The sequence below is a fragment of the Monodelphis domestica genome, chromosome 6, assembly GCF_027887165.1.
Source record: "Monodelphis domestica isolate mMonDom1 chromosome 6, mMonDom1.pri, whole genome shotgun sequence".
Taxonomy (NCBI): domain Eukaryota; kingdom Metazoa; phylum Chordata; class Mammalia; order Didelphimorphia; family Didelphidae; genus Monodelphis; species Monodelphis domestica.
Genome location: NC_077232.1, coordinates 199,494,489 through 199,519,065, shown reverse-complemented (window position 1 = coordinate 199,519,065; position 24,577 = coordinate 199,494,489). Strand labels below are relative to the sequence as shown.

The window sequence follows — 24,577 nt, the reverse complement described above, 5'->3', positions numbered from 1 at the left end:
GCTGTTAAATGCTTTCAATTTATCTCATTTGATCCTTACAACAATATTGGAAGTAGGTGTTATTATTATTCCCATTTTGCAATTGGGGAAACTAAGGCAGAGAGTGATTGAGTGACTTTTCCAAGATCATATAGCTAAAAACTGAGGCCAATTTGAACTCATATCTTCTTGTCTTCTGGCCCAGGACTCTATCCTTTGTGCCACCTGGCTGAATTGATTGGTTGGTATGTATAAAATAGTAGAATATTACTGTATTATAAGAAATAGTAAATGAAGAATCCAGTGCAGCATAGGGAAATCTATATGAACTAATACAAAATGGAAGTGAAGAGAACCAGGAAAAATGATACATCAGTCAAAAATAATTTATTATGTAATTATTATATATCAGGAGCAATATTAGGTACTCAGAGATATTAAGGCACAGAAAAGGTACTATTCTTGTACTTTAGAAACTTATATTAAGGGGGACATACCATTAACATTTTTAAGTATATATAGAATGCAAATAAGGTAATTGTGTTTTGGATAGCAAAGCACATTGCCAGTGCCAGATTACCTGTGAGGCAAACAGGAAAATCTGTTTTTATTAAAAGGACATACACTATGCCTAGTATATTTTAAGTAGAAAAATTAAAAGAAAATGAAAAAAGATCTGAATAGTATATAATTTAAATGACCAAGATTGGACCCAGAGGTGCAATAAGAAAAATCATTTCCCACACTTCATTACAAAGATGACAATCATGAATCATGGGATATTCCATATAATATTAGGCACATTTGCTTGTTTTGGTTGATGTGTGTGTATCTGTATGTGTTGGCGTGTGTTGCTAGTTTTGTTCATTTAAAAAATTTCTTCTTTTCAAAACCTTCATCAGAATCGAAGGCTTGATGGGGAGACATGAAGCAGCAGTGGCTCAAATTCTGCCTCAGAGACTTTCTAGCTTTTTGTTACTGACTGTATCACTAACATTCTCTGAATTCATTTCCTCTTTTCTTAAAGTGAAGGATTTGGTCTCAAAGGGCCCTTTCAATGATCATTTTATGAAATGATGATGTTCTAAGATGAGTATGATTGAAAAACAGAAGTCCTAATATGAGCAGCCTAAAAAAAAATCAAATCTCTAAGATGACCTTTCAGTAATAAGTCTTATGAACCTATGACTTTATTGATGTGTTTATAACTAATATAATCATATTGCAGCAACTGACTAAGATGGCTTTTTAAGTGCCAATCTAAAGAAGGGTCAGGAGGTGACATCTAAAGAGAATAAGTTATTACTAGGCTGAAGTAATGACAGCGACTCACTCTTCACCCAAACATGACTGAAAGTTGTGTTTTCTTCAATATTCCAAGACTGAATAGAAATCAACCAGTATCGATGAGGCCTTCCTTTTTTATATTTTGAAAGTGGGTGGAGTATATCTCATTATTCTTTACTGCAGGCATTTGCCTTATATAGACTTAGCACTAGGAATTCTTTCTGCAAAAATCTGAAAAGAATTGAAGATATTTTACTGAGGTCTTTTGTGAAAATCCTGTTCTAAACATAAAGCAGTAAAAGATAGGGAACATAATTTCTAAAATATCAACTGCAAGTTGTATGTCTGTAGAAGATGGCAGTGATTGTGAATCGTCAATTGATAATTCATCTTTTCTTAGAGGTGAATACCATCTCCTCTGAAGCATGTCAAAACAAGGACAAACTCAGCTCTTAAAAACTACAAACACCAAAGCTTTTGTTGACTTCTAGTAAATGAAGAGGCCTCTTCTCCATCAGAAATTGCACCAAATATGGTTTACTGTAGTATCACTCATCCAACCCTTTTTCTGGAATGAATAATTGAAATTTTAAAATAATTATTTTATTTTCAATTAACAAATTATTTTTATCTCATTCCCAACTTTTATCCCATTGTGAGGAAAGACAAAAGGAAATATAATCTTTATAACAGACATATATAGTCAAACAACCAAAATTACTAATTGTTTTAAAAAAAAAATCATTCTCTAATAGGCTTGAGTCTACCACGTTTCTGCTAAGAAATGGATAGTTTTTCATCAAATTGCCTATGTTTTGGTGTTCTAAGCACTAAATACAAAGATAAAACAATCTCCTATTATATGCTAATTCAGATATACATGTAATATTTTTATGAAACATTGAGTCATCCTTTAAAATATGACTTTGCATAGTTTCATTATTTCAAAGATTATTCCTTAATAAATATTATCTGAATATACCTTGTTGATAAATCGGAGAGAATCCTTAGGATTTTCCCACCACTAAGATCCTTCTCAATACATTGTTGCAGTTATGGGAATATAATACTGGATTTTTTAATTATTATTTTCTCTTTCTGATTTCCTTCATGACTATCTTGATTCAATTGGGTGGTCATGGTGTTTATTTTAGCCAATTATGTTAAAGTACTAACCGTTTCATTAAAATAGTTTTATGTTATGAGTTTGTTGAGGCTCCTACTTGTTAGCCTGATATGAACTATCAAGAGACCAAATATGATTCTTTAGTATTTATTGACTGACTGTCAAATTGGGTACAATTTTAAATCCAAATTAATCTATTCAGAAAGGAAATTAAGTTTTTAATTAAAGAGATATGATTGGAAAGGGTATAAAACAATAATCAGAGTCTATAAAACCAGGAAAGAATTTGATATCTTTATCAAGAAAGAATTTGATATTTTATGCCAACCATGATCAGATTCTTCTTTCCAAATATCTATTATTCAGTGTTTATCCAAGAAGTATCACAATAACTATTTCCCTGTTATTTTTGTTCTATTTATGCTGTACTTTAGAGATTTGAACATACTCTCCCTTTAGAAGAGTTCAACCAAATTCTCATTCATCAAATACTTAAAACAAGTCTATCACTTGAACTCCTCAACTAAAAAACCAAATTATAAGGTCACAAAATGCAAGTTAGAAGAAATCTCCGACATCATCTAGACAAACTCATACAGAAAAAGACTATTTTTTCACCATACATACCAAATGTTCATCCAGTCCTTTTTTGATGAAAGCCAATGCAAAGATTTCCTTTACCTCCTGAAGTCTCCCACTCCTCTTTTTTCATAGCTCTCATTGTTTAAGATTCCTCCTTCTCCATCTCTTCTTTAAACCTAAATTTGCTTCTTTGTGGTTTCTCAACTGGGTGATGCCGTGGCTAGATTTTTGGGTCTGGAATGGAGAAGACATGAGTTCAAAAATAGCCTCATATACTTCTTAGCTGTGTGACCCCAGGTGTGATATTTATTGGGAAAGGAAATAGGATTGGAAAAAAGGGGGATAAAGGGAGGTTTGTATGGGGTAAGGAGGAGTTAAAGGGAGAGAGGGAATATTGCTTGGTGAGGCAAGGGAGGGAGATGCCCCCTGCTGAGAGGAAACAGCAGGGTCCAATAAGGACGGTTTGTCTTTGAATGACTGAAACTGAATTTTCAGCTCCCTCTATGACCAGAAAAGAGAGTCCACTTATCTGACTGCGAATTCAAATAATCTTAAGTTTAATAATCCAGTTGGAATTGGAGTTTTTCCTTAGCTTCAGAGTATAGCTGGCGGAGGGAGGGTTTGTCCCACTCCCGTCTACTCTAGTTGTTCTAATTCAGAATCTTAGCAGTAGACAGAAAGCAAACAAGAACAATTATAACCTTCAGAAGCCTGTGTCTTCGGGCTGAACCAAGAAGAGCATGCCACTCCAGACTGTGCTGAACAAACTCCTCTCTCCTCCAATACCTAGAACCAAGCCCCCCCCCCCCCCCCCCCAGGAAGGAAGTGCTAGTCACAAGACCCAACTGCCACTCCCAGTTGGCCCTTCCCCCACAAACAGTCTAATTTCCTTTCCACAATTGTCCCCTTTTTTGTTGTGACCTTCCCAAGGTCACATATTTATATTATAGTTACCAATTTACTAAATCTACTCTAAGGAAATCTTAGCAGGAAAGTTTGGGCAAGGGTAGTTTTGGGGCTTTACAATAAATTCAGTACAATAAATATTGAACAAAACTATTACAAGAAATTTGAATCTTAGTGCTAATACTACTTATTCTAAGTTAACTAAAACTAATAACTTATTTACAGAAATTATTTACATATAATACAATAATATACATTGTTCCACATCATAATGTCAGTCAAATAGAAATATCTATTGATCTTTCTATTTGCCTAAGACCTTATGGAACTAACTATATACATATTTACATTTTGCATAAATACAATTTCAGACATGTTTATATAAACAAGGTCTCTCAATATCAGTTTGTGATTTTGTGTTTTGTGTCTGATAGTGTTGTGTTGAATTAATACTTATCAAGTTTCTTCAGATTTCCATTTCTCATGTTGACTGATGGATCTCTTCTTTCTTCCATGTTATGTAGTGATGCATGCTATTTCCCTAATATGTGAAGTTACTTTTGTTTTATTATTTCAACACACTCAGTCTTACACATAAGTCTCATTTTCAATCTGTCCTCTTCTTATATAAGCAAATTTACAAAGTTAAAAGTCTTAGCTGTCCATTTCAGCTTTTCCTCTTTGTTTCTTGTCTCTAGCATCTTTTCTTGATGCTTTTCCCCTGGGCTGGTTTAAAATCTTTTCCTCTGGGATGCTTTTCCTCTGGGATTCTTTTCCTCTGGGTTGCTTTTCCTCTGGGATGCTTTTCCTCTGGGTTGCTTTTCCTCTGGGTTGCTTTTCCTCTGGACTGGAAAGTTGTCTAGAACATTATGTGTCACTATTATTTCTTTGTGGTGTACTTTTAATGTTAATCAGTTTTTGTTTTCATTTCTCAGCCCTATCTGTTGTCTAATTATCTTCAATGTCTGTTACAATGGTGTTGAACTTTTTCTGGATTCACTTGGGAATAGTGAAACCATGAGTCTTTCCACGCAACTGTTATAGCTGTTGGGGTAATAAGCAATACTTCATGTGGTCCAGTCCATTTTATGTCTGTAGCCAATTTTCTATTGAAATTTTTTAAGTATACTATGTCTCCTGGTTTAATGTTGTGCAAATTGTAATCCAGTGGTACTATTTGTTGTATCAAGCCCATTTCATGCAATCCTGCTATTCTTGTCTGTAAAGCTTGTATATATTTTGTTAATTGACAGTCTAGTTTGTGAGAAGTTCTACGTCAGAGAAAGGAAGATGTGATAGGAGCATTACATTGTTTTCTTCTTCTTCCTTTTGTTTTGGATCAGGTATATGATTTTCTTGTACTGCAAATTTAGTGTCTCTATCCACTTTATCCACTTCCACATACTTTTCACAAAGTTCTTCGTAATTCTTGACTCCCAATGCTGCCATCATTTCTTCTATTGTGATTGTGTAGTTTATTTACTTAACTAACTCTTCTGACTGGATCGTTTGTTCTGGATTTGAGTTGTTAATGTAATTATCTGTCTTTCCCTCTTGTAAAGCTTTGTGATCTTGATCTTAAGGTTTGATATATTCATAAGGTTCTTGGTCTTCTTCATTTTCTGAATCAAACATTATTGAATATACTGATTCTGTGTGATTCATGTCTTGCATTGACTCTTGCTTGGTGATCTCTATATTCCCCAAGTCTTTTGCAAGCTCTTTAACTTGGACGTAACTTGTGATTTGGCTGTCTTCAGGAGATGTTTTAAAATAGATTTAGCTGCTCCTGTATCAATAAGAGCTGGGTAGATCCCATTACCCACTTTTATCATGACCCTTGGTTCTGTGTTCTCATTTTGTTGGCATACTTGGACCATAGGTGCCTCTATTTCTATTTTGTTCAAATCCCAGTTTTGTTCTTCATCTACAGACTTTTCTTGTTGCTTTGAACATTCATTTTGCAATTCATCATCAGTTTGCAATAGAATTGCATTATCATGGAGACTTAAGGATGGCATAACAATGTTTGTGTTTGCTTTTTCTTGTGCACTTACTATTGGTTGGAATTCTTCTGCATAAGGATTTAAGGTTAACTTTTCTATTATGTCATTGGTATTTTCTTTTGTAATAGCATCCCTGCTTTCCATGCCATTATCTCCAGGAGGTCTGCTAATTTGAATGTTCTCTGTTATTGCATTTTCCTTCCCATTGGACCCTTCTATTGTTTGCTCATGTGCTTCAATAAATTCATTTACAGTTTGTGTATTACAGACTGTTGCCACTTTTGTTCCTTCTTCTTTCTTTGTAGATTGTTCTACTGTTCCAAAAATTTTCTCTTTAATCTCTGTTACATCATTATCTAATTGTATTTCTTCTTCTGTCTGTTCTTTAGTTTTATTTTGTGCTTTTGGCACCCCACCTTCTCCTTCCTTTTCATTTTTCCCTTTTCCTTTCCCATTCTTCCTTTTTGATGTTACCCCATGCACCTGGCTTCATAACTGACTTTGTTTGGCAGCACCTGAGACTACTTGCGAATAATGTGGTTTCGCTCCTTGTTGGATATACCTCTCCATGGTTTCTAAATTTGGTGCTTGCAATGATTTCTTGCAATTACAATCACAACATTTTGCATTTTTTTGTGTATTATTGCTGCTATACTTTACATTGCTTTTCCAAGACCTCGGTCTGTTATTAGCTTGGAATAATTGTGCCTTTAAATAACAGTCTCGAACAATGTGACCTATATTTCCACAGAGGAAACATCTGGGTAAATTTCTCCTTTGATTGCTTTGAGTGTAATTTCTTGTGGGTTTGTATGATTGCAGAGTGGCTAGATTTTTTAATTCTTCAATTTCTTTACATTTACTTGTGCTATTTGCCTCCTTGAGCTTGGCTTTAAGGTCTTTTATTATTTCATCCTTTTCCTCTAGCATTTCTTTATGACCTGAAAATATGTAAGTTGCAGTTTTTCTTAAATCTTCCAGACTTAGTGTTTCCCAATTGGGGCATTGAAGTTTAAAATATGATCTAATAGGTGTGTTACTGCCTTTCACAAATTGTCTCCTTAAGTGTTGGAGATTTTGTTCAGTAAAGTTTTCAAATCCAAGCATATCCTCTGCTACTTCAATAACTCTATCAAGGAACTTTGATGGATGTTCCCCACTTTCCTGTCTCAATATCTCAAATTTTCCCCAAGTATCTGGTCTTTTTGAAAAAGTTTTCATTGCCTCTAATAGATCTTCTCTGGCCTTTCTTAGATAACATAGATTTTCATTATTAGATAACTCTAAGTCTGTTCCTTCCTCTGGCCATGATGTTAAATTTGGATTTTTTCTAGTTTCATCAAGGAATTTTTGTTTTTCCCTTTTTGAAAATAATTCTGAGAAAAGTATTTCAGTGTCTTGGAAATCTGGATCAGAAAGCCTAATTGCTCTTTTAAATTCTTTTAAACATCTCATTGGTTCTGAAAACCAGGAAGGCATCCATCTTTTCAGACTTTCAAGGTCAGCTGTTGTAAATGGTTTATGTGTTTTAATATGAATTATGCCACTATCTGGTTGTAGGCTTGTTTGATCTCTTAATGGCAATATTGGTATTCCACCTTCAGCCCCATCTGTATTTTCTTGCTGAACTACATTGTTATTTTAGGTATGTCTTGTTGTGTGTTAATATCTTTGCCACATTGTATCTCTTCACTCAGTTGCTTAATCATTTCCTTTAGTTACATCATCTCCTCTTTTATGGCTAAAATCGTCACAGCCATTTCATTACCTTTTGCTTTTTTCCCAAAAATTAGATGCATACCTATTTTGAGGGCATAGTATAATTTGGTTACAAAGAATAATGCTCCGGCATATGTGGGAATGAATGAAATCAAGTGATACATACTTATATTCAGCCATTGCAAAGTTTCATAGATGCTAAGCAGAAAATAAATATAATCCGGAATCGTGACAAAAAATAAGTCGTAAAACATATACAAGAAATATGCAATCCAAGCTAGATTACCCATGGCAAGTAATAGTTTCTTTGCCTTCTTGTATCTTGAAAAGCCTTTTGCAACAGAAAAAAATTTTTTTTTTTAAATCTGGCCCTTTAAGAGTCCCCTCCTCCCTTCAGAAGGAGTGGTTTCTTTTCAGCGTGGTATCACTAGGCAGATTAGTTGCACTAAGCACTGCTCTCAAAATGGTTACTTTTCACAGTCACACAGGCTTTTGAAATGTATGCAGGCCCAACTTCTCTGAAACTCCAATTGCCTTCTTTTTCCCAAATTCTTAACAAAAATAGGTTGGAAAACCTAGCTGGCTCTGCCAAAAACTGTAATATTTATTGGGAAAGGAAATGGGATTGGAAAAAATGGGGATAAATGGGGAATAAATAATGGGAGGTTTGTATTGGGGTAAGGACGAGTTAAGGGGAGAGAGGGAACACTGTTTGGTGAAGCAGGGGATCAGATGGGATAATATTTGTGAAGTATCTAATCTTGTATATATTAGGTGCTACATAAATGTGTTTTTTTTTTTCATTTTCCTCCCTCTCCCTCTACTTCCATGAGGGTATTTATGGAAGTATGAAAAAAAAAAAAAAGAATTACTCAGAATGAGAAGACTGGGAAGAGCTGTAATTTGAACTGCTAAAAGTAATGTTTGAATGAATGAGCTAATAAATCCTCTTAAGTACTGTGAAAAAAAAAATAAGTATCAAAGAAATTATATTGACTTAGTCATATAAGTTGGAAAATTTAGTAATGGAAAAAATTGCAAATTCTTTGAATTTTTTTTCAATTTCACAGAAACTCCATGTTGTAGAACTTACCTTCCTTCTCCAACATTATATATTACCTATAAGCTTAAAATGATTGACCACACAGAAGTACTTGAAATTCAATACATTTTTATTCCCTGTAAATTGAGACAACTTTCTTAGGAGATCAAGGTCTTTTCAGATTTCTTGAACTAATAGGAGCTTGGATTTAGAGACCTAACATTTGGCTTTCAGTTATCCTGTTAGCTAATGCCCAAGTGCCATTGTTACAATTACATTTTGAAGCCATTGCTCAAGATACTGAACCCCGTTTGCTTTGGTTTCCATGCCTGGAAAATGATCTGGAGAAAGAAATAGAAAACCACTCTAGTACATTTGTCAATAAAACCCAAAATGGGGGTTAATAGTCTAATATGAATGAAACAACTCAGCGATGACAGTAAACTCCCCCTTATATTTTTTTACTTATAATCTTTGAGTAAAATTTTTTGAATAAGTTTTTTTGTTAAAAGTTTCTTTCTTTGGACTGACTATACACAGAATATGACGTATCATTTATATATATATATATAAATATAGATATATAGAAAATATATGAATATATACATATATAATACAGTTCTATATTAATAAACACATAAAAATATATAATATAGTTCTATGTAGGTGTATAGTTAATTCTTCAAAACCAAAAGAGGGCAGTTATCCTGTATTCTCTGAAAACCAAAAGAGCTAGTTTGCTCAGCAAATTTGCTTATTTCCTTTAAAAAAGAGAATTCAGTCATAAATGTAGGTGGTTCTTCCATGAGCACACCACAGGGTGTCCCTAAGAAACTGGGAGATTTACTCCTTTTCTTTTGGCACCACCTAAATACCATCATAATTCATATAGTCTTTTCACCAGTTGTCTCTCACTCTTACCTCGTGACTGGAGCACATTTTTTCTCTCTCAGATGTTTCTTTAGTAACATCATTTCTTTGATTTCTTCCTTGCTTGTATTGTAACTTGCATTGTAACTTCCTCATATCCATCACGAACTTCTACATTGCTCTCTCAGTGACACATATTTTCAGTTCTTTGGAGACCATTGTGTTCCAAGGCTTCTGGCCCTCCACCAGCATATACCCAAAAAGAGAAAATGTAGGGACACAAAAACGTTTTCCTGTGACATTCTAAAAGTCTGATTTTACCACATTTTATTTTTAGTTGCAAACAATAATTAAAAGTTGCATGTGCATGGCACCAGTGTGTGATCAGAAGGCTGGAGCCGAAAATGCTGTCATATTTTGCTGCCAACGTTCATCCTCCCCACAGCCACACTTGGGCACACTGCTGCTACCTGGCCTAGTTTCTTTTGAGTCCTCTGTCACTTTTCTGCTGAACTTTGCTGACCCCATTCTCTTTTCCATTGAGCCAGCAACCACAGGTGCTACAGTGGCTCCTGAAGGCCCTTTTCTGTTCTTCTTTGTCTGCGATGACAAAAAAAGAGAAATAGCAGCTGCTATTTTCTTGCCATATTAACACAGAGATTCTGGTATTGGGGGGAAAAGAGGATAAAAATGAGTAGTTCTCTTTCTGCTATTCACATACCAGTCATTTTCTCCACTGAAATTTTTTAGTTTAGTAATATATCTTGACACTTGTCTTAAATTCATGGGGATGAAAGAAAAAAAAATCCATCACTTTAAAATATATAAATAATTGAAACAGTATTGCTGGATTCAATATATTAATCTAGTAAAAAGTGTTCTTTTGTTATCTTGAAGTACACATGGATGCTATTTCATTTTGCATTACTTTTTCCATTCAAAATCCAAATAATGGTACAGATTCAGATGATTTTAGAAGTATTTAAGAGCATCAAAATAAAGCCTACGTAAATAGCTGTGTTAAGAAATACAAATTTGGATGTAGGAGCTATAGAATCATCATGAAATAGAATATAGCCCTTCAGTAAGTACTTCTGTCATTGATTAAAAATGTCTTTTAGTTAAAAGTTAATGTAGCAGTGAGATAGGAATGCCTTGAGACAGTCTTGCTAGTTTCCTTATAAAGGCCCCTTTTCCTCTCTCAGTGTGGCAGTGAACTGGAAGTTAATTTGTTGTGTTATCAAGCAGCCAGACTACTTGACAGGCTATGTATTTCTGGCCACTTTCTGATAATGACAGGAGATGTTTTTAAAAGAATGCTTACTGAACATTTAAAAATCAGGAATGTTTGAGCTTCTCAAAAGCATGTGGTGCCTCATCCGTAGATAGAGACCAGCTGCTATGCCACCCTGAAAAGTTGGGGTCAAGGCCACATAGAGTCTGTTCTATTGTGTTAAGCAAAAACCTGTCTTTCTTTACCTATAAATATATTAATTACTTGCCACATTTAGAACTTTTGCACAGTAAATAACAAAGGGAGGCAGAAGGAGCCTTGCCCAGAAAGAGGTTGCATTCTAGGAATTAAAAATATTTAACCTGAAAAACATGATCTACAGTTTATAAAATGATCTAAATGCGCATCCCTGTGTGGTTAAAACAAACAAAAAAGATGTTCAATAAAATGAACCTTTATACTACAGCCAAATACTGTGTTATCATTTTACTTGGGCAATGGCTTCAAAATGTAATTGTAACAATGGCACCTGGGCATTAGCTAACAGGATAACTGAAAGCCAAATGTTAGGTCTCTAAATCCAAGCTCCTATTAGTTCAAGAGATCTGAAAAGACCTTGATCTCCTAAGAAACTTGTCTCAATTTACAGGGAATAAAAATGTATTGAATTTCAAGTATTTCTGTGTGGTCAATCATTTTAACCTTATAGGTAATATATAATGCTGGAGGAGGAAGGTAAGTTCTACAACATGGAGTTTATGTGAAATTGAAAAAAATTCAACGAATTTGCAATTTTTTCCATTACTAACTTTTCCAACTTATATGCCTAAGTCAATATAATTTCTTTGATACTTATTTTTTTTCACAGTACTTAAGAGGATTTATTAGCTCATTCATTCAGACATTACTTCTAGCAGTTCAAATTACAACTCTTCCCAGTCTTCTTATTCTAAGTAATTCTTTTTTTTTTCATACTTCCATAAATACCCTCATAGAAGTAGAGGGAGAGGGAGGAAGATGAAAAAAAAAACAACACATTTATGTAGCACCTAATACATACAAGACTAGATACTTCACAAATATTATCCCATCTGATCCTCACAATCTCTTGCAGTTAAGGGATATCATGAGCCTCATTTTATAAGTGGGGAAACTGAGGCATACAGTGGTTAAATGACTTGCCAAGTGTCACACAGCTACAAGATGTCTGGGACTATCTTGAGACTTCACAAAGGTCTCCCTCTCTCTGGTCTTCTCCACTCCCATTCATCGTCCACTCAACTGCAATTAATCTTCCCAAAGCCCAAATATGATTACATAATGACCCATTCAGTACACTCTCATGGCTCCTTATTGTCTCCAGGATTTACCAAAGAAGTTCAGGAACTTCTTTCATGAAGGATACAGTTTACTGATACCTGGACTACCTTCTTTTCTGGATTATACTTTTGTATGTTTCCTGGATTGCTTCCTTCAAGTCACTTCTTGTAAGCACAGTGGAAACCTATTACATCCTATTCATATTCTCAATTTAACTTTCTATTTCCCTTTGGATCATCCAAAATCTTTATCCTTCTGAAATAATTTTGCATCATTTACCAGTATATAATATCCCTAGAAGTATATTAGTGTCAACACAAACAATAAAAATAAAATGACATTTGTTGCCAGCAACAGTTTAACCTAATTGGAAGTGCTACAGAGGCACCTAGCTCTTGGCATAGTGGATAAATTGCTGATATTGTAGTGAGGAAGATCTGATTTTAAATCCAGCCTTAAATACTTCTGAGCTGCATGACTCAAGGCCAGTTACTTAACCTCTGCTTGTTTTCTCAATGATAAAATAGGATTCATGATAGCACCTACCTCTCAAGACTTTTACGAGGATCAAATAGGAAAATATTTAAAAGATGCTTAGTACAGCGATAGGCACTTATTCATTTATTTCCTTCATTCCATTCTACTTTAGTTTCCCAAATTCAAAGGAAGCCTCTTCCCACACCCCTTCAATTTTGAAACCAGTTCACTGTGCATCTCTAGGACCAATCCATCCTTACTGATGGAGAAAAGACTATACATAGCCTTATTTTTCCCCTATGGGATTTTTGAGGCAGATGATAATGATTCACTTTAGAATATTCCTTCAAGAATTGAAAAACATTCTTCAAATAAGTCTGTGAAGGAAATAGTTCAAATAGTCATTCTTATTTTACATATAAATAAAATGAGACTCCAAGCAATTTGATAACTTTTTGAGTCAAGGTTTGAATCCAATTCTTTCTTGCCACATAATACTTTAACCTTGATGCCAAGATCTCTTTTAATGATTATATATTTCATTGATGAAGCTGTAGAGTATACTTGAAGAAATGAATATCATGCTGTCAACAAACAGAGTATCTGGAAGAATTCACCAGTGAGCAGGAATCTTCCCTTCATTTGAACTCTGTGCACCAGGTGATTGTGCCACTATGACAGTGGCAATCACTTTTTGCCATTATATATCTCCCTGGTTTATGCCTTACTTGCTCTTTTTGATCTGTTATAATCATAGGCTACATTTTGATGGGGGAAGAGTCAGATAAGAAACATTAAGACTGTATTTTGGATTTCAGAGCCCAAATCTTTTTTCATAACAAACATATCAATTCATATTTCGTATGAATAGTATGTTTATTCATTGACTCTTGTGTTACCTTACTCAAAATTCTGCTTCTATTTTTATGTTCCTCTCTTGAATAAAGACCTTATATCATTCTGAAAATGTTTTGCTAGCTTTAATAATAATAATAAATAATAGTGTTTATATTGCCCTTTAAGGTTTGCAAAGCATTTTACAATTGCTTTTAACCTCCGCAAATTAGGTATCCTTAAATATTATAAAATCTGATAATTTTTTTATTTTAAATGCAAACAGTAAACAGAAAGTGGGTAATTTGATTTGTTTTTCTCATAGTCAGTATACTCTTTATGTGTTTCAATTGTTTTCAGTTATTGGATTCCCCACCCCAATTTCATTCTATGCAAATATATAGGTTTTTGATAGAATCAATGATCATTTACTGTTAGCTCTTTTCCTGCCATTGTGCTGATTGATGAGAATCCAAAAAAATTGTTTTTGTTTTTGTTTTCAATAGTTCTAGCTCTCAAAGAGGATATAGTTTAATGGGGTAGATCACCATGTACAAACAATATATACATAGAGGATAAATTGGAGACAATATCAGAAAGAGGACATTACAATTAAGCAAGAAAGAGGAAGTTAGGTACCTCGTTGGAACAGAGCAAGGCTTGGAGACAGGGAATCCTGGACTCAAATCTGGTACTAGAAACTTCCTAGCTCTCTGATCCTGTGCAAGTCATTTAATCTCCATTGCCTAGCCTTTATCACTCTTCTGCCTTGGACCTGATACACAGTATTGATTCTAAAACAGAAGGCAGGGGTTAAAAAAAGTTTCGACAAGGAAAGTCTTATTGCTAAAGTGTGAATTTAACTGAAACTGCAAGGAAGCCATGGAAATCAGGAGGCAGAGATGAGGAGGTAGAAAGGAAGTGAGTGGAAATTAATGTACCTGGGAGATGGATTGCCATTAATAAAGAAGGAAGAAAATGCCAGTGTCATTGGATTGAAGAAAACTTGTAGAGAGAGTAAAGTGCAAGAAACCTGAGAGATAGGTGATGGCCAAATTATGATGGACTTTAAACACCAAAAAACAAAATAAAAAAAAAAAAGATGTTATCCTTGATTCTAAAGATGAGAAGGAATCACTGGAGTTTAGTGAACCTGTAAGAGGATCAATTGGTAAGTGCTGCATGGTCAGACCTTTGCTTTAGGAAGACCAAGAAGGATGCTGCAATTTTCAAAATAGGAAGTGATGACCAATTACACTGGTATAAAGGCATTGTCAGAGGAGAGAAGGGGGCATATCTGGGAGAGGTTTTGAAGGTAAAATTTTTAATAACAAATCAAATTATAAATTATAAATTTATTTATATATAAATTATAAAGTGAGAAACTTTATAGGATCTTCTAAATGGAATGTACAAATAATTTTATTTTTTCATGAAAATTATTATTTTGTCCATTATACTAGGTCCCTTATTTATATTTTATATATTTGATTTAAATAAAATATATTTTACTAGAAAATATAGTGCTGGGTTTGGAGACATCTTTGCCCAAAGAGACAATTACAAAAATGGCAGTTGGATTCCCAGGACTAATCTACAATATCCTATTAATCTCATATTGTGTCTAAAATACACTAATAATAAATCTAATATTTTCTAGGCAATGTGTGTTCATGAACATGAACTACACAAGTGTATGTATACATTTATATATGTGTATATACAAATCCATACATATAAATAAATATTTATATGTATAAATATAAATATATGTGCTCCTTGAGAGTGAAGTTAGAAGCTGCTAGAAAAGGAAGCAACAACATCTCTGCAAAAACAACTTTTGTTTAATAAGCTCAAATTCCCAACTTAAAGGAAACCCAAGGGAAAGCCAGTAAAGACCTTACAAAATGGAAGCTTTTGAGAGAATTTTCTGATTTCACTCTAATGTTGTAAATAGAACCTTCAAATGAACCTAATTAGTGTCATCTCAGTTGTGCAGACTGCCCCCAGGTCTACAATCTAAGGAGTAACTAAAGGCCTCTAGGCAGTTATTATATTTAAAAAAGAGTCTCCATTAGACTGCTAGGTTCAAGTTTGAGTCATTTATCTAAAAGAAAAAATATTGATAATTCTGGCTGAGTTCTGTAAGTGGTTAGCAATAAGGCTGAGATGGGGAAATCTTTTGTTCCCTATATCTTTTCACATAAAGTTTTTGTCATGGTATTGTTGTTTTATTTGATTTTGCAAATCCACTGCCTAAATTAAATGGGTGAGATGTTCCCCAATGTCACTTTACTTTTCTCCAATGACTATGACAGTTACTGGTACATTGTATATGTTTAATAAATATTTCTTGTTTGATTTATTAAAAGAGGAAATTGTGTTGAAAACTTCATACTGTAATGACAGGGAAAAGGCTATCATAACTGTAGTTCAGGCAGTAGGATCATTGAAAATAGTTAATTGTGTAATCCCAAGGGCAATTCTAGCAGCCTTAAAAACTCCTTAATTTATGAGAAAATCATTTGATTACCACTTATTATAACTACTATAACTCTAGCTCATTATGTAATTAAAATTAATTTCATATCTTCCACATCTACCCATCTCTTTTGTAATAAGTAAACAGCCTTTTCTAAGTGTTCTAATGTTTGTGGCAAAAAATCCAAATAAGAAACATGGACATAAAAGGGTCCTTTTACTCCTAATCCACTTCTTGTTATAAAGTTTTTTTTTCCCCAATGTGGTGCTTCCCTTCTAATTTTGGTTGCATTAGTTTTATTTGTACAAAACCTTTTTAATATATACAAAAGTATTCATTTTTCATTTTGTAATATTCTCTCTCTTGCTTGGTCTTAAATTCTTTCTTTCCCATAGATCTGACAGGTATACTTTTCTGTGTTCACTTAATTTATTTATAATTTCCTTCTTTATATTGTTTACCTATTCTAAATTTATCTTGATATAGGGTGTGAGATGTTGATCTAAACCTAATTTGTCCCATGCTGTTTTACAATTCTTCGCAACCTACTTCTTAAAAAAATATAAAATCTCAAAATGAAAGACAAAGATCTCATAGGCTTAAAATATAAAGTGTTTGTGTACTGAATATCAAAACTAAGATTTTTCCACATTCCAGAAGAATGCTCAGACTTTAAAAGTCTCAAGGATATTATCTTTTAGGAGTTGCAACTAGTTCTTGAGATGAAAAAGAAAGGACCTAAGTCATGGGGTTGAGATAAAAACACGTGATGACTAAATAATGAAATAAAGACTGCTGATATTGTTATATGTATATATATATATATATATATATATATATATAGAGAGAGAGAGAGAGAGAGAGAGAGAGAGAGAGAGAGAGGGGGGGGGGGGAGATGGAAAAATTGCTGTGTGGATTCTTTTTCATTCTTGTTATTAATCACTCTATGAGACTTACAAATCATTTCCTGAACTGTTATTGGAGTAAGAATTTGAACTGAGTTAAAAAATGGACAGTGGATTTTAGAGGGGAATTCTTGAGGAAGAAAAGGAAAAAAAACCCAAGTTAAAAATGAAGAGTGATTCCTATATTTATGATCTTAAAAACATAAGCAATAATCTGATACAGAAGCCTAGGTCAGTCTACACTCATGGCTATCAGATTTAAAATATTGTTTTAACTCTCTCTCTCTCTCTCTCTCTCTCTCTCTCTCTCTCTCTCTCTCTCTCTCTCTCTCTCTCTCTCTCTCTGTCCTTGTCTCTCTCTCTATCCCCTCCCTTCCCCTTCCCTTTTCTCTTAGCACTCCCTCTCTCACTCCTTGCATATAGTTTCCAAATAGACTATCTGTTACATTTTCTGCTCATTACTGAGATTTACAATTTTTAATGTTTTAGACTTTTAGGACTGCCCTTTTAAAAAAGTTTGTCCTTCTAAAGTCATCTTAATTTTTATATCAAAAAGGAAAAGAGTCAATAAGACATTAAATTAAAATTTTATCCTTTCATAAATGTGGTTTGTCATGAAAGGTACTGAACTAATTCAAACCTTTAAACTCTTTCAGTCAAGGACAAAAGAGAACTCATTTAGTTGAACAGCCAAGCACCTTACACATGAGTAGCCAAAGAAAAGAGTTGTACAGCATTGTGGCGTCCTGAGATAGTGTTAACTGCTATATTTATAATGTTCTTTAAATATCACAACGCTGTCCAATCTTGTTATCTGATGCAGATAGAATTTTTAATATTTTTTACAACACCTTAAGGAGTCATTTCTTGAAAGAAGATTTGAGTGTCTTAAGCATATGGTGTATATAAAGGGCAAATATATTAAATGAAACACTGGTGCCAGATTAAGAAACCCTATGGCATGAGTTCAACTAACTATGTCCTTACCAGTTCCCTTGGCCTCCATTACTAGACATGGATGGATTGCAGAACGGGTTCCCTTAAGAGGTATTTACCTGGACTATAACATAGTTATTTTGAGTATAGTTCAGAGCCTAAAAAGCTAGAAAATCATATTTCTTGCTCGTCCCTCTTCTGTTTCCTTTCAGTTCTCATCTCCTTCTTGTCTCCTCCTTTATTAATTCATCTTTTTTTTTATCCCTTTCTTCCTGATTTACCTTTCTCTAATTTCTTTGGGTTGCCAAAACCAAATCCAAATATTAGGTCAAGAATCTGTGGTGTGTTGATGTGGTAACTTCCTCGACTCATGCAGAATTCATCCTTTCTAAAACCTAACTTTCAGAGATGCTTGAGACTGGTAGAGGATAAATAATGTGTACATGTTCTCATGGAGATGAGGCTTTTTCACTCTGTGACATGCCATCTCTCATTAAGTTTGTGTAGGAAAAGTCCAGGGAATGAAGCTTCAAAAATTCAAATGTTCATTACTTTACTTCTTTTTCCTCACCCCCCACCACAAAAAAGTAGACAGTATATGGAAGAAATAAGGACAGAGATCATGAGACGAGGCAAATATTTAGCAAGTTTCCACTTTCATTTCACAAATCTACTCTTTTCCCCCTACAACGTAGGGAAACTATTCTAATGACATATTAAAATTAGTTTGAGGCTCATTTTCTTTTTTTTCTAGGGATGAAATGATGAAAATGCATATTGCATTAAAAGTATGCTTTATGTTAAAAAGCAAACATTGATTTTTAAAACAACTTTTTCCCCTCCCCTATAGAACAGTGTTCAAATATTTCAAATATTCAAATTCTTCTATTTTAGGAAAAGTATAAATTGTGAGAAAAATTATAAAAATTTTGACAGTACTTAAATTATGTCAGATGAATAAAGACCATTAGTTAATAGATTTAGAGTTGGAAGGCCAGATAGCTCAGTCTTCCCATTTTATAGATAAGGAACTGAGGCCAAGAAGAATGAAGTGCCTAGAATCACACAATAGTAATTGTCTGAGGTAAAATATGAACTCAAATCTTCCTGATTCCAGTTCCAGAATTGTGTCTGCTCTGCCACCTAGCAGACTCAAGAACTTCAACTAGTGAAGGTTTTTACCCTCAGAATTGACTATTGGTGACAATTAACTTAATGAAATATCATATTACAACTTTTTAATACAATTTTTAATGCAACACATAAACATGTATAATGAACTACTGTTTTAATGGTGCATAAAATGTCCTTTTTTGTTTATTAATGGAATCTTTACTCCAAAGAAGTTATTTGGGGAAATTCATAGAGCAATAATAATAAGTCTAGATAGGTTACTGCTCTATTAATCTACATTAGTTTGGTTAATTCACTGTTACTGCTTCTCTGTAGATTTTCTTTCCTGGCCAGAGGTTGTGCCCACTTCAGTAATTATGGGAATTGATATGCTATTGTGTTCATTCTATTTTCATTTATTTCTTCTCTTTTCTCTCTTTTTTTTTTGACATGCTGCAGTCGCTAACATATTATGGAGAGAAGAAGGTACTTGTACAAATTACTTTTCTGTATTGCTATGACTGTTTTAGCACTTATTCAAGTTGTAGTAATTATCTGAATTACCCTAGACTGCCTGTCATTATTTCGCTTTAATGTCTTTAGCTCACCTCACTTAGTGTCCTTTTATAAGCATGCTGCCTTTAAATGCATTTGTTTACAGTGCCTGAAGATGTGACCTCAGTGTTAAAACATAATCACTGTATCATAAACACTTTGAGATACTAAAAAGAGTCTGAAATAGAGGCAAAGAAGTAAGACCAAAATATTAACCTCTGATGCTTTGTTTAGGGTGGGATATTTGGGCTATGGGACATAGACTCCTAGCAAGAGACAGAGTCTATTTCACCAAGATAAGGACAAAAAATTTTTGGCACAGGATTCAATGTAGTGACAGCTTAAGAGGATTTAAGTAGAAATCCTTTGGGGACCTAAGGAGAATGGTGGCACTAAAGCAAAATTAAAAATATGAATAACAACATAGAGGAGCAGTTAGATGGTTCATTGTATAGAGAACCAGGTCTTGGAATCTGACCCAGATTCATTCTAGCTGTGTGACCCTGGGAAAGTCACATAATCTGCAGATGGCTAGCCTTTGCCACTCTTTTTTCTTAGAATTCATACTAAGACAGAAGATAAGAGGTTTTTGTTTGTTTGTTTGTTTGTTTTTAAGTATCTGAGCTAGTCCTTCCAACCAGCACTTTCTGATTTTAGATCAAACATGAGATCCATTATGCTAGATAACTTCTTAATGCTAAAGAAATACACAACTTTAAAGAAAAGCTCAAGTCAGAGAGTTGAGGCATAATGATCAGAAAACAGGACCAGATGCTCAGTGACCTTTTGATGAAGACTAAAAAAAAAGAACAAAACTCATAGGATTGTGAACATATACTACAGAATACTCAAATGTAACATATTGCCACAAAATGTGCTTTTTTTCCCCTAAAACACATTGCAATTATTGTCAACATATAGAAGTAATTACAAACTTCAGCAAATCTATATCTGTAGGAAGTTCATTTACTTTGGTGATAATTTCTTCAAATAGAAGGTTAGATGAAAGCAAATCTGGATTTAATTCTGATCCATAAAGGAGAATTGATTGTTGAAGTTAAAAGGAGGAGAATATTGCAAGAAAGTAATAATATCATATTTAATTGCTGAGAATGGCCAGTCATGGAATGCAGAATTTATGAAAGCAGACTTCAAAAGTTTCAAGAAAAGATATTTTTGACATACTACAACTAGAGAAAAAAATTGATTCAAAAGGGATGAGAGACTGAAAATTCAAATTCTAATTGTGAAATAATAAATATAATCTACAAGAAAAAAATCTGATGTTACAAAAATTAAAATAGATATGAAGGATATGGGTGAATGATATTATATTTTGAACTCAACAGAAACATTTTAGGATAAAGCATTTAAAAGGAGTAAAGGAGTTAAAAGGGACCCTAAAAGTCACAGAACCTAAATTACCTCATATTAACAGATGAAGAAAATGAGACACAGGGGTGAAGTGTCCAGCATTACACAGCTAGGAAATCTGTGGCAGGATTCAAACCCAAAACTTCTTGTAGCCTGTCCACTGAAGTTAATTCAACATATGCTGGATTTATGAAAACTGTTATAGAGACAAAACAAATTAATAGTACCAATGTAATTTTTATTGGATATACCATATATGGAATAGTGTATCTAAGTCTGCGTACCACACTTTAGTAAGAACAATATCAAATTCAAGTGTAACTAATGGGTTGATATCAGGTGGGCTTTTTAGGAAATTGGAATTAAAGAGTCTGAAGAAGAAAAGAGTTCATTGAAAACATCTTAGTTGTCTTTAAATATATGAAGGAAAAATCATACGAAAAAATGGGGGAGATTTTTGAGTTGTTCTGTGTAATAAGAACTGAGAACAATGGCTTGAAATGACAAGGATTCAAATGTGACACAACAGATCAGGAGACTAGTTTTCTTTCCATGGTGCCACACTGCCTCTCATATGTTGTAAAAAAAAATTCATTATGATATGTCTTCACAAAAAATAAAAGAACCAAAATCTATACAGGTTGATAAGAATGAACTATCAATTCAACTATGTGCAAGAAACTAGAAAATAGTCAAACTAAATCAAAAATGAAAGAGTGAGTCTTACTGTCAGGAAGCTTGCACAGTAGGATACATACAGTAGGAGGGATACAACATAAACACTAGAGAAGTAATGCAAAATATATCCAAAGTTATTTCCACATCAAAAGTGTTAATAATCAGCAGCAGTGGCAACAATCAGGAAAAATCATTTTTTAGGAGATAACACCAAAATTATACTATAAAGGAAACTGTTGAGTTCTATAAGATAGAGGGGAGGAGTATGCATAAAAAGAATATAATATGTAAATATATATAATAAATATACATATATAGAAATAGAAATTGAATTATATATTTAAATAATTTGGGTCTACTGTATTCCAGACACTAAGTGCTAAAAAAGATTCTAACAAAGCAACAGTTCTATAAAAAAAAAGAAAAAAAGAAAAAATCATTACAAGAATTTTTGAAAGCCTAATCAAAATGAGTGTTTAATAAGTCTATAGATTTCATATGATCTGAAGCCTTTATATATGTATATATTTGATAAGAACTTGATTAAGAAGCAAATTGTGGAAATCCATATTCTGTTAGAGGAGCACAAAAGTCAAAATGGACTTGAAGAGGTGGTAAAATGAGTTGAACAGGTACATTTTCAGATTTCTCAGTCAATATTTTGTAGAAAGCTTTACAGTTTGGAGAAAATATTTTTCATAGAAATCACAGAAGCAGAGTAGCATGATGAATAAAATGTGTTTGGAATTAGAAAGACCTGACTTCAAATCTCTGCTTTGACACTTGCTTTCTGGGAGACCTACGGCAAAGTCACTTAGCTTTGTTTTATCTCTTGTAGATCTCTAGTAATTTAAGGAGAAAAGCAGCTTCTGATCTTTACTCATAGAATTATGGGGCTTTTTTAAGTAGAAATTTTACTTGCATATACTAACGTTTTTGAAAATATGATTATTGATGTATTCTACACTCTAAGTAAGAGAAAAATTCATTTGAATTTTGCATTTGTGCTACACTGAATATTTTATTCACTTCCTAAGTTAGAAATAATGAAATAATAGCTAAAAAGTTTTTTTCTTTTTTTTAAATATGCCATTTGTATAATTATAGATGAGAGAAATTATGAAGTATCACATTATCTTAGCAATAACAAATGGAAGTACAATATTATCCATGATTAACTGATAAGATACTACTTATTCAAGAAAGTACTATTTTATGACTTCATCTGAGAATTAACCTAGAAAATCAATTTCACATATTTCTTTCTGTATATACAAATAATATTAGTACATAAATTAGATTTTTTTCCTGAAGATAAATAGAACTGGAGACAAAATTTTCTAAATCTGAGTTTAGATAAGATGTCTGTAAAATTAAGAATATATGTAAGTACATGCACATATATACAGAAACAGATAATCAGACAGATAGATAGATAGATAGATAGATAGATAGATAGATAGATAGATAGATAGATGGATGGATAGACAGACAGACAGACAGACAGACAGACAGACAGACAGACACATAAATAGGCTAGACAGACATGGATGGACAGTTGGTTGTGTATAAGAGGGAAAGGCCAGAAGCAATGGAAAAATTTGAATTTTGACAACCTATCTCAGGAGGAGAGGAAATGGAACCCCAGCTGAGTTTGGGGGATAGTATGGAACTTTTCAGCCAAGCTCAGGAAGGGGCAGTTAGAAAACTGGAAGAGGTTCCTTGCTCCTGGAGTGGAGAAAAGAAGGAAATGATCCTTTGCTGTGAAGATTAGCATTTTCTCAATCCTTTTGCCTGAACTATAGAAGATCTTATTTTCCAACTGGTGACACTTTTAGGATAAAGACTTTTGTCACTTAGGGGAACCTCAGAGCTTATCCTGAAGAAAGACCCTGCTTCAAACCCCCCTCCCCATCTGTATAGGAAATAGCTAGGGATTTCCTTTTCCCTCTGTCCTAATTACCATTTCATCACTTTATACCTAAATAAATAGACATCTTGATTCAATAAAGACTTAAATCAGATTCAGTGTATTAGGAAGGCAACTTCAAAGAACATCATATCAAGGGGGGCTGAGGGGAAATCTAACTTACTCTTTTAGTCCAGTCAGAAATGACTCCATTTGTTATCAGCCCAACTTGGGGGAAGGGGAGGAAGGAAAAAAATTTTACCTTATATCTATTCCCCAAGTAGCTGGAACTTTGGTTCCTTCTTCAAATTTCCCCACTAATACAGTTGGAAGAAAGGATGGATATAGGCAAACACATGCCCTTTGTTGTGACATTTATTTGATTAAAAATCAGCAGATATTTATTAAGTGACTTCTCCATGGGAGGCACTATGCTGGATTCTAGATAAGAACTAGTATCACTTGAAATGGAAAATATTTAAGAAGAAATTTAAAAATTTTTATCTGAAGCTATGATTTCATCAGTATGGGAAATTCTCAATGTTTGGGTGAAAAGCAACTCATGTATAACTTCCAATCTTAAAAGGTTGCCTAGGGAAAAAAATGTTAAGGAACTTTTAAACAGCTGAAAGCTTGGTTTTGTCAGAGGTGGAGGTGAACTGAGGTTTTTCATAGTACATGGATTTTCCTCTCTCTGTTTCTTCTCTACTCAAAAACGTCATCAAATAGCTTCTTAGACTGTAATCTTAATGTTTTCATAAACAAATCAATAAACTCAGAAAGATTCAGCTGCCATGATGAACAATTCATTAGCCACAAGTTAACCTAAGCAACTAGAAATCTAAAAATGTCAGTTATTCTGTGTAAGTCTTTCTTTATATGAATGGCTAATCAAGTTCATTGAGTTTTGGTGTTATGTCTAACTGATTAGTACTTTGTAAACTATTGAAATTTAGGCTAAGAATCAACACAGTTAAATTTAACTTTTTCTTAACAATTATTCAAACAATTCAAGTAATCCAACCAATTATTTCCAGGTATGAAGGCCATTGAAAATTAAATGTCTATGCAGGCATACATACATGTATAATATGTTAATGTGTGTAGACAGATCTTGGTAAATATAGTTTAATCTTATATCAACATCAACAAAATTCAGATATTAAATATTTTAATGCCATTACCATTGGTAGAACAATATTATTTTTTATAATTTGAAGTAGAAGTGAAATTCACAGGAGTC

At 33.5% G+C, this 24,577-nt stretch overlaps 1 protein-coding gene across 4 annotated transcripts in view; it reads left to right on the top strand.

Annotated features, from left to right (window-relative positions):
• The window catches only part of FSTL5 (follistatin like 5), a 980,329-nt gene that overhangs the window by 842,748 nt on the left and 113,004 nt on the right, over nucleotides 1–24,577 (top strand). For 2 of the 4 annotated variants that reach the window (XM_056802833.1, XM_056802834.1), the window contains exon 11: nucleotides 19,278–19,304. The exons of the other annotated variants lie outside the window; for them this stretch is intronic. In XM_056802833.1, the coding sequence (XP_056658811.1) occupies nucleotides 19,278–19,304 (27 nt within the window). The remainder of the gene's footprint in view (nucleotides 1–19,277; nucleotides 19,305–24,577) is intronic. 4 annotated transcript variants of the gene reach the window in all.